Below are 14,505 nucleotides of genomic sequence, written 5' to 3' on the forward strand. Positions count from 1 at the left end.
GAATCCACCAATCACGATAAGTCCATTTCGTCAGCCTGAGAATTGCTAAATTTCTTCTTTTTTTTATTTTTTTACTAAACATTGGGACATTGTGGTTTTTCCAAAAATGTTTATTGCCAAAAATGTTTCTAGTATAGATTTAAAATGGGTAGTCCAATCTCCAAAATCCTATCCCATTATGTAGTAAGTGTAATAATATTAGCAAAATTCTTCCAAATAGAAATTTATGATAGTTCTGATTTGCTATGTCTCTTACCCCATGTGCAAGGCATTGCAGTAACTTAGGTATCCATGGTTAGGACCATCAGCAAATAGCTAACTGTCACGATATCAGTGGTTAAAACCATGGATACCTAAGATTTTACAATTCCCTGCACAAGGGGTAAGCGACACAGCGAATCAGAAGAACTATACTACTTTTCTAATTGGAAGTATTTGCTAATATAGACAGGTTCCCTTTAACCTTCTCTGGCTTTTACCCCCATAAGTTCTTACACGTTCCTTACGGTGGTCCGATACCTTTCCAATGCTGTTAAATCCCGTCTCTTTACCCTCCTCAGTGTGTCAGGTCATAGCGATGTATGACTATATTGCCAATAACGAGGACGAACTGAATTTTGGCAAAGGACAGCTCATCAATGTCATCAACAAGGACGATGCAGACTGGTGGCAAGGGGAGATCAACGGCATCACAGGCCTGTTTCCTTCTAATTACGTCAAGATGACGACAGAATGTGACCCCAGCCAGCAGTGTGAGTAGTGACCCCTAATCACTCACATCTTGACGTGCACTGAAGTTGATCTGTGTTGATATTTTAAAAAGAGGATAAAGTGATAGGTTTTCTTATGAGACATGTTAGTGTTGCATACAGCGGATGAATAAGTATTGAACACGTCAGCAAATTTTCTAAGTAAATCTGTTTCTAAAGGTGCTATTCACATGAAATTCTCACCAGATGTCGATAACCTATCCAATGCGCAACGAAATCAAACCATAGCTGTCCATAAACTAAGTTATGTGTAATAATGAAAAATTACAGTGGAAAAAAGTATTGAACATGTGAAGAGAAGTGCCAAAATCCATGGAAAATCAGCTGAAATTTATCAGTTATTAGAAAGCAATCCTTCTCTTAATGACAGATAATATCGGCTGGATCAACTGTTGGTCTATAAAAATGTGTCTCATTACCAAGGTGCCACGCAAGAAACATCTCATGATTGGAAAAACCAGTGAACTGTCTCAAGACCTTCACAACATTATTGCTGTAAAGCATACTGATGGTATTGGTACAAAAGAATTTCTAAACTATCGAAGATATCACTGAGCACTGTTGAGGTCATAATCCAGAAGTGGAAAGAGCATAATTTTCACCATAAACCGGCCATAGCCAGGTGCTCTCTGCAAGATTTCAGACAGGAGGGAAATAATTATCAAGAGAGTTGTCCAAGAGTCAAGGACTACCTGTGGTAAACTACAGAAACACCTGGAATCAGCAGGTATAATTGTTTCAAAGAAAAAGTAATGCACTCAACCTCCATGGCCTGTGTGCTCGCTCACCACACTGAACAAAAGCATGTTCAAGCGCATTTACAGTTTGCACAAAAACATTTAGACAACTTTGTGCAATACTGGGAGAAAATAGTCTGGTCAGATAAGATCAAAATTGAACTCTTTGGATACCATAATACACACCGTGTTCGGAGGCCAAAAGGCACTGTATGTCACTCCAAAAACACCATACCAACAGTGAAGTTTGGAGGTGGAAACATCATGGTATGAGGCCGTTTTTCAGCATACGGCACTGGGAAACTTCATGTGATTGAACGAAGGATGAATGGCCAACTGTATCATGACATTCTTGATTAAAATCTGCCATCTATCAGGATGATGAAGATGAAACAAGGGTGGACATTTCAGCAAGACAATGATCCCAAACACACAGCCATGAAAACTCTTAGTAAATAAAGATGTTAGAATGGCTGAGCCAATCACTGGACCTGAATCCAATAGAAAATTTATGGCCAAAATCACACCTGAGCAATGCCTGCAACTAGTTTCTCCATACAGGAGGTATCTTGAAACTGTCATCACCAGCAAAGGCTTTTCTGCGAAGTAATAATCAAATTTCAGTAAGTGCGGTCAATACTTTCTCTCTGTGTAATTTCTCATTATTACACATAAATAACCATAGATGTCCATAAATTAAATTCTTTGCCTCTGTGGATTGGATGAGTTGTTACTGACATCTAGTGAGAATTTCATGTCAATAGTGTCTTTAGAAATATATTTATTTAGAAAATTGATGACGTGTGCAATACTTATTTCACCCACTGTCTGTGACTTTTCTGCCCTGAGCAGCGCTGACTTTTGTAATCCCTATTGATCAGGTCACTAGTTACTGATCACTTGCTCTTCATTGGTGATATGGACAGAGTGAGCAATAAAACAGCATTTACAGTGCAGATAATGTAACCTGGGCATTTACAGGAATTGTTGGCAGTACTTATGTTGCAGTGTATTGCGGCAGTGCATATTTTGTGTTCTGCAGTGATGATATGTATGCCACGCAGTCGAGGCTTTTACAGGGATGTCACAGAAGACGGAAAAATTAAGTTTCATCCGCTGTGGAAACGCTTAGCTGAAAAAATGCTGCATGTTCATTATTTTGCGTTTCCGCATACATACAGTTGTATTGCAAAAACGCATAGGAAAACGCATGCTAAAACGTTTAACAAAAGCGTTAAAAACGCTTACCAAAGCGCGTCATAAAACGCATGCGTTTTCCCAAGAAGAGGGTGTGCATTTCTGCTCCGGAATATTCTGCATCAAAAAAGCAACGTGGGCACATACAGTAGCCTTAATGCTGAAAACTTGGGTTTGCAAATTTTTTTCCATGTGTGCGTTACCGTCCTTGTGAAGACCAGTTATGTTTTTGTCTATAGTGCGGTAACATACTTATTGTAATCTTGCACTTAGGAGTAGTAATATAGTCGCTATATTCTTGTACATAGGAGCAGTATTATAGTAGTTATATTCTTGTACATAGGGGGCAGTATTATAGTAGTTATATTCTTGTACATAGGGGCAGTATTATAGTAGTTATATTCTTGTACATAGGGGGCAGTATTATAGTAGTTATATTCTTGTACATAGGGGGCAGTATTATAGTAGTTATATTCTTGTACATAGGGGCAGTATTATAGTAGTTATATTCTTGTACATAGGAGCATTATTATAGTAGTTATATTCTTCTACATAGGGGCAGTATTATAGTAGTTATATTCTTGTACATAGGGGCAGTATTATAGTAGTTATATTCTTGGCCTTTGGGAGCAGTATTATAGTAGTTATATTCCTGTACATAGGAGCAGTATTATAGTAGTTATATTCTTGTACATAGGGGCAGTATTATAGTAGTTATATTCCTGTACATAGGAGCAGTATTATAGTAGTTATAGTCTTGTACATAGGGGCAGTATTATAGTAGTTATATTCTTGGCCTTTGGGAGCAGTATTATAGTACATGAATATGTGCATATTCTTGACTTTAATGAGCTGTACCACATGACCGCTGAAGGAAGGAATAGCTGCCGGAGAAGCAGGGGAGCTGCAGAGACCACGCCAGGAGGGGGTAAGTATATGTGATATTCACCTGTCCCCGGTCCACCGCTGCACGTCGCTCTGTCCTCCGCGTCCTCTAGCTGTGATGTTCAGGTCAGAGGGCGTGATGACGTAAGTGCGCGCCTTGCCCTCTGCCTGAACAGTCACTGACAGAGGACCCTGAAGACAGAGCGGCGCACAGCGATGGTGAATATCTCAGGTGCCGGGGCCCTGAGCCAGCAGCGACACCGGCACTGGCCCCCGCCTGCTCAGGACGCCGGCACCTGCCCATCAGCGACGAGAGATGAGTACTTCATTTTTTTTTTATTTGCAGCAGCATATGGGGCATAAACTGTGGAGCATCTTATGGGGGTATAATCTATGGAGTATCCTATGGGGCAGCATATGGGGCCTATTCTATGGAGCACCTTATGGGGCCATAACCTTTATGGAGCATATTGTATGGAACATCTTATGGGGCAGCATATGGAGGCATAATCTATGGAGCATCTTATGGGGCAGCATATGGGGACATAATCTATGGATCAGCATATGGGGCATAATCTATGGAACATCTTATGGGGCCATAACCTTTAAGGAGCATTATATGGGGCATATTCTATGGAGCATCTTATGGGGGCATTATTAACCTTTGTGCAGCATTATATGTGGTGTATTTTATATAGAGCATCTTGGGGCCATCATGAACTGTATGGAGCATTATATGGGGCTCCTGATTCAATATGGATATTCAAAAACATTTAACCTACTGATATCTCAATTCATTTTACTTGTATTGGTATCTGTTTTTATTTTGAAATTTACCAGTAGCTGCTGCATTTTCCACCCTAGGCTTATACGCGAGTCAATAAGTTTTTCCCAGTTTTTTTGTGGCAAAATTAGGGGGGTCGGCTTATACACGGGTCGGCTTATACACAAGTATATACAGTAAGTAAATGTCAGTAAAAGCCTCAGAATCCCAGTGAAGGATGGCAGCTGTGGACTGACTACTATTTAAAGGGAATCTGTCAGTAAGATTAACCGTGACATTTGCTGCAGCAGTCACATAACATTAAAAATGTTTCTAGACTGCCCGGAGACATGATGCCTGTGGGGGAGATGGGTTGTTTATTACTTTTGTTATGGATGCTTAAACGGGTTGTGCAGTAGATGATAACCCGTTGATGATGGACAGCTTTCCTCTGTATATCTGTATGTTTTTGTTTCCTTTTTTATTTTACTTTTGCTTGTGTGATAACCTATGATTTAATGGTCGCCATGTTCTCTGCTTTATTTCCAGGACACAGCCTTGTCTTCCTGTATGAAAGCACCACAGAGACCCACTATCCAAGTGTATGACTATAGTGTGGAGAGCGCCTCGATCGTTGGCTTCAAATCCAATCGAAAAAAAAACCGCGTAGCCTTCTGACGAGATCACGCCAAGCATCACCTTACCATGTTGCCTTTTGGTTTTCATTTTATGTGTGGAAGGATAGTGGGTCTTTGTGGGTCTTCCATAGCTTTGCCGCTTGGCTTACGGTGGTTTGTTAGCTCTGCCTACTAGAACCTCGTGCCGCTGAATGTTGCGCTGCTTGCACCTCCCGGGTTCTAATTGCAGCTTTGTCTTACGGGGTCTGGGCACACAAAGACCCACTAATCCGCCTCTCTTTGATGTCACATTGTCATTACTTTATTTCTGCTTACAATGACGGTAATATACAGTCATTACCTGGGACTTTTAGTCCCTGTAGTACTAAGGGAACCTTATGTTGGTTCCCTTTTCTGCAAGAAACCATGTGTTTGGCTGCAACGTGAACACTAGTGCAATTGTTTACTATGTTTTTTGTTTTTTTTTTGGGAGGGGGAGGGGTGTTCTTTTGACACCACAATAGGGGTACTATATATTTTTGGGAAGGAAGATGTTTCAGTCAATTATCATCTTTTGGAATCCGTATAAGCTTTTGCAAAACTATAACTCCCATGATGCCTTGACCGGACTTGCTGAAAGTTGTGGTGGGTTACATTGGGGACCACAGCTTTAAAGCATCTCTGCCTAAGAGTACAAACAAAAAAAAATCACCATATTTTATCTTTTTTTATATTGTATATCTACTTTCCTCCAAAAAAGGATTGGTGATTATGCAGTGGGAGCTGGAGTATTGGTCAAATAGGTTGTCGTCTAGTTTTTCCAGTGACTGATGCATGATTTACTGGTGATGCCATAATCATGGGTGGAAATAATGCACATTCTGACCAAGTTTTGCATTCTGTATTCAGATCTAGCTGTAGTTTTTCTTTTCTCTATACCACCAAAGTTTATACAAAATTGGTATAGAAAGGTACAATATTGCCAAAAAAAGTATTTAGCCAAAACAAGTATTGCAATCATTACTAGGTATTGCTTGTGGAGCATTGCTACCACTTGCAAGAAAAAAAAAAAATATATGGTGTTACATGTAGCAGAGCTGGCTGCATTACAATAAGATTGTATTCATTTTACTTGCAGTTCTATATAAACACACAATAATTATCATGAGGGAAAAAAAAGCCCTCCTGTTTAGAAACTGCTGGCTGTTATTGCAGCTTAAAGAGGTATGCTCAAGTTATTCAGTTGCGTTAATTAGACAGAATGAAAACAAGCAAGTTTGCAATTGACTTGCTTTTTCTATTTTCTGTCAGTCTCTTGCAATGAGAGCTTTTACCTTTCATAGTGTACAGCTGGTTTCCATGGTGCTCGGCAACCAGTGCTTGCCCATACTCTAGCCCCAGTAGTTACATTCCAGTAGATGGGTTTACTCTTAATATCCCAGCCTCCTCTCTCCAGCCCGTTTATTTCTGTACTTCAGTTAGCTGCTCAACTTCCTCCCAGCTTCTGATGAGCTTTTCTTATCAATCCTGTAAAATCACAATCCTTGGTGCACAGTAGTATCACTGCTCTCACTGTCAAGAGCCCTGTGCTTGTTCAAATGTCCTGTTATCTTTATATGTAAATATTGTGATAGCAGTGTCCACTCCAGAACTAACCACTGATAGCTGAGTGTGTTACAGCAGATGTCGTGCCGAGCTGCATAGTTCTACTAATAGTACTGCCCTGCTATCGGCAGAACTGTCACTAAAGGAGGAGGAAAACCCGACCTCCCGTAAACCAGGAAGTATGGAGACTGCAGAGTTTTGAGCTGCTCAAGAGACAACTTGAGAATACCTTTTAAGCCATATTAAAGTGAAAGAAACTGAGCTGCAATAACAGACAAAGCCCATGGGTTGATGGGCACTGTTTCTAGAGATAAAGCCAGACACTTTTTTTTTTTTTTTTTTAAATTCTTGTTATCTGCTTTAATATTTTAATATGATGACAATATCAAGTTGTAAATGGTCTCTTGTATGTATTCTACTACCTATTGAATTGGAATACTGGTTTGCACATGTTTAAATGATTAGTTTTGTTTTACGTTCTTTAGTGCTATAGTACAGTTGCTGCCTAGTTCGTTCTGAATCGAGGTGATATTGTAAGATCGTACTGCGTGATGAAGCCGTTAGACTCCTAATAGCTTCTCCTCTTAATTTACTGTTTAGTATAATCTGATTAATAAAGCTGAGATGGGATCTGCTATGATGACATTCAAGCTTTAGAAATCTAATTAATATAACAATTGGGATGGGGACAAGTATGATGAAAAAAAAACTTTAAAAATGTTTAGGTTTGGGACTATACAAAAAAAAAAAATAATAAAGCAAGCTGGGATGGAGACTATACGATGACAGCCAAGCTTTAGAAATCTGATTAATAAAGCAAGCTGGGATGGGGGCTGGTATAATGACAACCAAGCTGTAAAACAATCTAACTAATAATGCAATCTGGTACGTGTGCTATACCACGATATCATAACCTAGCTTTAAAAATCTGGTTAATAAATCAAGCTGGGATCGTTGGTATATGAGGATGACCAGCTTGTAGTAATCTGATTAAGTAAGCGGATGAAAAGCAAGCTTTAGCAATATGGTTAAAAGGATTGTCCACTTATTTCATATTGATGAGCTAGCCACAAGATAGATGAAGGGCATCGAGAGCAAGTGGTCAGTGGAGGTGTCGGGCATCACACGCCAACCGAACTGATATTGATGACCTATCCTGAAATATAGGTTATCAATTTAGAGGAGGGGACAATTCCTTTAATAAAAGCTAAGATTGGGACGTGTGGATGACAACCATGATTTAGGAATCTGATTACTAAAGCATGCTGGGAAGGGTACAAAATGGTGACAACCAAGATCTAGGGATCTAATTACTAAAGCAAGTTGGGAAAGGTACAAAATGGTGACAACCAAGATTTAGGGATCTGATGACTAAAGCAAGCTGGGAAGGGTACACAATGGTGAGAACCAAGATTTAGGGATCTGATTACTAAAGCAAGCTGGGAAGGGTACACAATGGTGAGAACCAAGATTTAGGGATCTGATTACTAAAGCATGCTGGGAAGGGTACAAAATGGTGACAACCAAGATTTAGGGATCTGATTAATAAAGCATGCTGGGAATGGTACAAAATGGTAACAACCAAGATTTCGGGATCTGATTACTAAAGCATGCTGGGAAGGGTACAAAATGGTGACAACCAAGATTTAGGCATCTGATTACTAAAGCATGCTGGGAAGGGTACAAAATGGTAACAACCAAGATTTAGGGATCTGATTAATAAAGCCAGCTAGGAAGGGTACAAAACGGTGACAACCAAAATTTAGTAATCTGATTAATTTATTAGGTAGAAAATGTCTGCGCTCATATAGAATATGGACGTGTTTACAGTATATAAGCCGCGATCCTTGCACCCCGCAGCAGTATACATTCAGCTCATTCCTTATATATAGGACCATAGGGCTACATGCTCATGTTCTTATCTACCAACAAGTATCATTAGTGGATAAATATGGGGCGTTCAAGAATAGTTTATTAAACTTCAGAAAAAAAAGGTTTTATAGTAACATTTGAGATCCTGGGATTATTCCACTGCTTACTTATAATTAGTGCCATTTTTAAAGATCTGTGTGTATATGGGTAAAGTGGGAAACTGTTGGCATACTTTAACCTTAAGGCTGTGTGCCCACGTTGCATTTTTTAAGTGGTTTTGCCGCGATTTTCGGCGAGAAAACGCTGGGAAAACGCTTAAAAAACTCCTACTGAACGCACCCCATGTATTCCTATGGCATTCCGCACCTGCTGTGCTAATGCTGCGTTTTTTTCCGCGGCGGAATCGCATCGCGGAAAAAAACGCAGCATGCTCATTCTTTTTGTGGAATTGCCGCGGTTCCGAACCCATAGGAATGCATGAGATCCGGTAACTTCCCGCATGTGGCTATGCCCACCATGCGCAAAGTGAACGGCTCATGTGCGGATGGTACCCACAGCCTGGAGGAGAGGAGACAGTCCTCCAGTCCCTGGGTACCATATTCCTGTAAAAAAAAGAATAAAAAATAAAAAATTGGGTTATATTCACCTTCCGGCGTCCCGCGCAGCCTTCTCGGGCCTCAGCGATGCTCTCGTTCCCAGTAATGCCTTGCGAGTCCTTTGACGTCACGGTCCCGCAATACTGTAGTGGTCCCTATTGCTCGCGAGACCGCTACAGTAACGCAAGACTTCATGTCATCAATGGTCTCGCAAGGCAACACTGGAAACTGGAGCATCGCTGAGGCCCTGGGAGGCTGGGCGGGACGTCGGAAGGTGAGAATATCACGATTTATTTTTTTTAGTATTTTTAACATTAGATCTTTTACTATTGATGCCGCATAGGCGGCCTCAATAGTAAAAAGTTGGTCACACTTGTCAAACACTATGTTTGACGAGTGTGACCAACCTGTCAATCACATTCCAAGCGATGCTTCAAATCGCTTGGAAAGTGCTTGAATTCCGCACACGAAAATCGCGGGAAATATGCGATAATAACTGCGAAAAAATCGCGCGGAAAAAACATGCGTTTTCTGGGAATGAGTCCAGTTTCAGGTGTGGGGTTTTAAACACTACGTGGGCACATAGCCTTATAGTAGCAGTGTAATATGACTTTTACATTAGTCCCCTCCAGAGCTGCACTCAGAATTCTGCTGGCTGCTTCTTAACTCTGATTGTCTCCATCGGGGGGGGGTTTAACTGCTGTAAGAACATTATTACTACTAATTAGTCATGGTAGTATTGTAGTATTTATAGCAGGCAGGGGTGGATAACCTATTACAGTGCTTACAGAGAGTATTCAGCCCCCACTACGCCTATTTCTTGCCACCTTCAGCACAGACCGCCGGTCGTCCCATGCTGCAAAAAAAAAAAAAAACCCTTGTAATAGAGCGATTGAGAAAATCGAGAGTCCTATGCTCTAAGGGTTTGATGAGATTTAGTTTTTATTTAAAAAAAAAAAAAAATATATATATATAATAATATAATATTCCATAACATAACATTATGAAAAGTCCAAGCAATTCATGAATTAAAAGTTGTCCTTTTAAATGTGGCTGTTAAAGCTATAAATGTAATTCCTAGGTTTGCAGATGTCCAGGAAATAATGGTCCCAGAGTCTTAATGGGGTTCTCTACCATTTTATGCCTCCCCATATACAGTTATAGGGGTCCTGTTAGTGTTCCCTCTTTTCTTCACAGGGGAGTATAGAGCAAGACGGCCAGAAAGCAGACAGATGAGGGTGAAGGCAGCGAGGACCATTCATATTTTTATTTTATTTACCTTTAAAATCAGATTATTTATAAAATATCAATTAATAATTGAGATCAGAATTAGATTAATTTTATATATTCAGCGTGGTGTTTTTTTTGTTTTGTTTTTTTGCACATTATAACATTAAAAAAATATTCACTTATTTCTCCTGTGTTTGGAGTGTAAATTTATATTAATGAATGTATTTTTTTTTTTTTTTTTTTTGGAAAGGGGGGAATATAATCAGTAAAAAATAATATATTCCAATAGACGCAGATGTGGCTAAACCGCTTGTCTGTGTCGGTTCTATCACATTGTGGCGTCTGTAGTTTTCTATACGTGCAAATATATTTGCTACATTGTTTTCCTGAGGAGCTGTCCAGTCTCCTGACATGTCTGTTTTATTAGATATTTTCTATATGAACCGTCCATTTTTCTTCCTCAGAAGTTTGCATTGTGCCATTCCTCTGTTATTCCTCCTGGAAACTGGCATTTCCTTTTGCCCATGGTTCATATCTCTTCACGCTGCTACTTCTCCCCGACTTCCCCAGACACACGAGCACTCATGTATGGGCCGAAGTCATCTGGTTCTTCAGCTAGTCCTACATTTCCAGGAGGCGAAACAGCGGATCACACAAGTGTTCGAATGAAAGATTTTCCAGATTTGTTGAGGAATCCAAGTACTTAAAGCAGACCTGTCCGGAGATGATGACCAATCCTCCGTCACTTGCCAGTGACACATTTAGCTTTGTTACATCTGTTTGAGTTGTTTGGATTTTTAGTTGTTACTCTGGGTAATTGAAAAAAAATACGGGGTGAAGTGTAAGAACACGTTGTCCACTATTGATGGCACTTTTCTCTAAAATGTTAGAGGTTATATCTAGTTAGAAATGGGGGCACACATGAATCAGTAGTGAGCATATAACACTTTAATAGATAAGATAGAAATGTGTTCAAGTCGCTAAAAAAGCTGCTCCCCAGCAATGCAGGAAAGTAAAATCAAGTGGACATGGAGGAGGGAAATGCAGCTGCAGCCTTTTCTGCCTGTCTTGGAAATGTGCAGTGAGAGGGGAGGAGGGAAATGCAGCTGCAGCCCTTTTCTGATTGTGTGTGGGAGCCATGCTATGAGAGGGGAGAAGTAGGGGGAATACAGCTGCAGCCCTTTTCTGATTGTGTGTGGGAGCCATGCTATGAGAGGGGAGAAGTAGGGGGAATACAGCTGCAGCCTTTTCTGCCTGTCTGGAAAATGTGCTGTGGGAGGGGAGGAGGGATATGCAGCTGCAGCCTTTTCTGCTTGTCTGGGAACAATGCTGTGAGAGGGGAAGCGGGAAATGCAGCTGCAGCCTTTTCTACCTGGGTGGGAACCATGCTTATGAGAGGGGAGAAGGAGGGAATGCTACTGCAGCCTTTTCTGCCTGTGTGTGAATTATTCTAGGAAAGGGGGAGCAGGGAAATGCAGCTGCAGCCTTTTCTGCCTGTCTGGGAAATGTGCAGTGACAGGGGAGGAGGGAAATGCAGTTGCAGCCCTTTTCTGACTGTGTGTAGGAGCCATGCTGTGAGAAGGGAGAAGGAGGGGGAATACAGCTGCAGCCTTTTCTGGGAACTATATTGGAAAGAGGGAGGAGGGAAATGCAGCTGCAGCCTTTTCTGCCTCTGTGTTAGTTATGCTGGCAAAGGGGGAGGAGTGATTGCAGCTTTATCAGTCTGTGGGTGGGAATCCGGCTGTGAGAGTGGAGAGAAAGGAGGAGTAAGGAGCTTTCACATTGCATTCAGTTGCAGTCCAGAACGTGCGCTCTGCCGTGCATCGTTTTCAGGTGTATACGTCTGCGGGAGGCGGACACTCCGACACAATCTGCTATGTCTGAGTGTCTGCCTTCTGTAAGCGTACACTCCCAAAAATGATGCACTTCAGAGCCCACGTTGGCTTTGCTGGCGCCATGTGTGACTTTGGCCCCATCAGCACATACATCAGTGTCCTGGAGGGGTTCTGGCGGGATCACCGGGCGTGTAACTATACGCAATGTGAAAGCACCCTAATCTTACAGACTCAGCGGGGCTGGTGCACTGATCTAATACACGTTACATCTGAAGCTGCCTAGGGAGCGGTCGGGATTTATTTATTTTTATTTTTGTGATGATGCCGGTAATTACTTCCCATCATGTCTTATGATTCTAGAATACGTCTTTACATTGTACAATGTCTATGACTGCAGATTTTCCGCACCCAAAGCTGCTTCGTATTTTCCCCATCCTAGAAGTATTATGACTTTTTTTTCCCCCTTATGTGATTCGTGCTGTTTTAAAGGTATTGACCTTGGGTGGACAGCGCCCTTTATGTGCGGGTCTCCCAGGTAGTAGCTTAGATTCCCTGCAGTCAGTCTCGGCTGGCACACGTTTTCCCTGCAGCGGTGTGATCAGTGGGGTCTGCCGCTCTTTGGCTAATGGCAGTGGCCCCCTTTCTTCTAATATGGACACTCTTATAGGACATTATGGAAAGGGAATATCATAAGGCACAGCGCCCTTTTATTGCTTTACTGGCTGTTGTGACCAGAGCATGGGAAACTAGCCTTCTTTTCATGCCGTGAAAGGTCTGTTATAAATGGCCCTATTGATTAACGTGTAATGATTAAAAGTTGTTTTTTTTTTCCCACCTTGCAAAATTTAGTCGTTTATGAACACCAAACGCATGAAAATATACAAATATTTGTTGTTTTTTTTGTATCATCTTAAATGGGTACAGTTGCATAGTAAAAACATGAAACTTTTTTACATTTTATCTCTTATTAATATTTCTCTCTGCTCTCAAAAATGGAAGGATTTTTCTATTTTTTTACGTGTTAGTTGCCTAGGTTAACGGGCTCCGCTATCCGAGGAGGCCGTTCTTTTAGGCAAGGAATGCTCGCTTGCAAGCTCTTTGCTATTCAGCTTGCGAGTGCTGCTCTGGAGCCGACAGCATTGTTGGAATTGTCCATTTTTAGTGCCCTCTGCTGGCAGGATCTGAGAAGGCACGTCTCGGGCTAGCCGCCCGGCCATACCGCTGGTCCACCCTGTCAATTATCAGAAGCGAGCCTACCCTGGAGTTTTTTGAGTGGTGTGCTCTTGAGAAAGAATATGAGAAAACAACTACTTTTAAGCAGGATTTCACACCTTAAACCATATCTGCATGTAGCTTTGACAAAGAACCATCTTGCAATACCAATACTGTTTTTTCATTACTAAATAATGTTTGAATTGATATCCAAACAGTTATGGTAAATCTGAAGCCTCTGTCAGTCCAGCTCTATTCCCCGCCGCAGCCTCCTGCGTCACTGGCGTCTCCTTTGCCTGAAGTCACACAGCATAGAGGCTGTCAGTCATGCAGGAGGAGGCGGTACTGGGCAAGGAATAGAGCTGGAGTGACAGAGGCTTCAGATCTACCTTAGCTCTTCAGCCTAATTTGCATATCAATTGAAACGCTGATTTCTCAGTAACGGAGGAACGGATCGGCCATGTAAAGGTATTGTGGAATTGTCTTTGAAAGTTCTACATGCGCATATAAGTAGTTTGGTGGGTGAGATCCTTCTGACGTAATTTTTTTGTAAAGGGTTTTATTTTGCTCTTTGGCCCATTAGGGTGTATTGACCTCATAAAGCGTGCAACTGTTTGAGACTCTATCGACAACCTCAATGTTGGACAGCTACTGTGCAGGTCAGGAGATCTATCTTCTCAGGCTGCTGTAGTAATCAGATTTTTATAAAGGGCTTGACACGGGGAAGTTTTATTAGCAGAAAACACCGGAAATTTATCATGTAACCTTGTGTTATTTCCTACTCCGCCATTTGCAAGACCTATTGCGTCATTATTATTATTTTAACATTCCAAAGGCAAAAACGTTCCATTTCCTCTCCGGGTTATATTCATAGAGATCATCATCACCACCTTTGCTGTACATATATATGGGAAATTTGGGATCTCTGGTGTTCATAATTTTGCGAATGTATCCCGTTTGATATTGCCACAGGCCGGTTTCACGGTGTCCGGCTTTTAGTGACGCTTCCGTGGCCTTAAATTGTGATTTTTCATTTAGTTCTAGAAATGTAATGTATGTGATGATCGCACACTTGCAGCTTGTTCTTGGCATGTGGGGAAGTTGCGTTCTTCTGTATGGGGAGCTGAATGTAACTATGCAAATGTGTCTGTTTATTAAAGGATCAATTCATTGGGAATCGCGTCTC

The 14,505-nt window shown here is 41.3% G+C and overlaps 1 protein-coding gene across 5 annotated transcripts in view; it reads left to right on the plus strand.

The window, feature by feature from the left end:
• The window catches only part of ITSN2 (intersectin 2), a 195,723-nt gene that overhangs the window by 117,022 nt on the left and 64,196 nt on the right, over nt 1-14,505 (plus strand). For 4 of the 5 annotated variants that reach the window (XM_073568317.1, XM_073568316.1, XM_073568319.1 and 1 more), the window contains one exon: nt 561-752. In XM_073568317.1, coding sequence (XP_073424418.1) covers nt 561-752 — 192 coding nt within the window. Of the gene's footprint in view, nt 1-560; nt 753-4,901; nt 7,878-14,505 lie in introns of those variants that run through there. The other variant, XM_073568320.1, reaches the window with a different exon arrangement.

The sequence above is a fragment of the Dendrobates tinctorius genome, unplaced genomic scaffold, assembly GCF_039654945.1.
Source record: "Dendrobates tinctorius isolate UK_male_01 unplaced genomic scaffold, ASM3965494v1 ptg000021l, whole genome shotgun sequence".
NCBI classification, from domain to species: domain Eukaryota; kingdom Metazoa; phylum Chordata; class Amphibia; order Anura; family Dendrobatidae; genus Dendrobates; species Dendrobates tinctorius.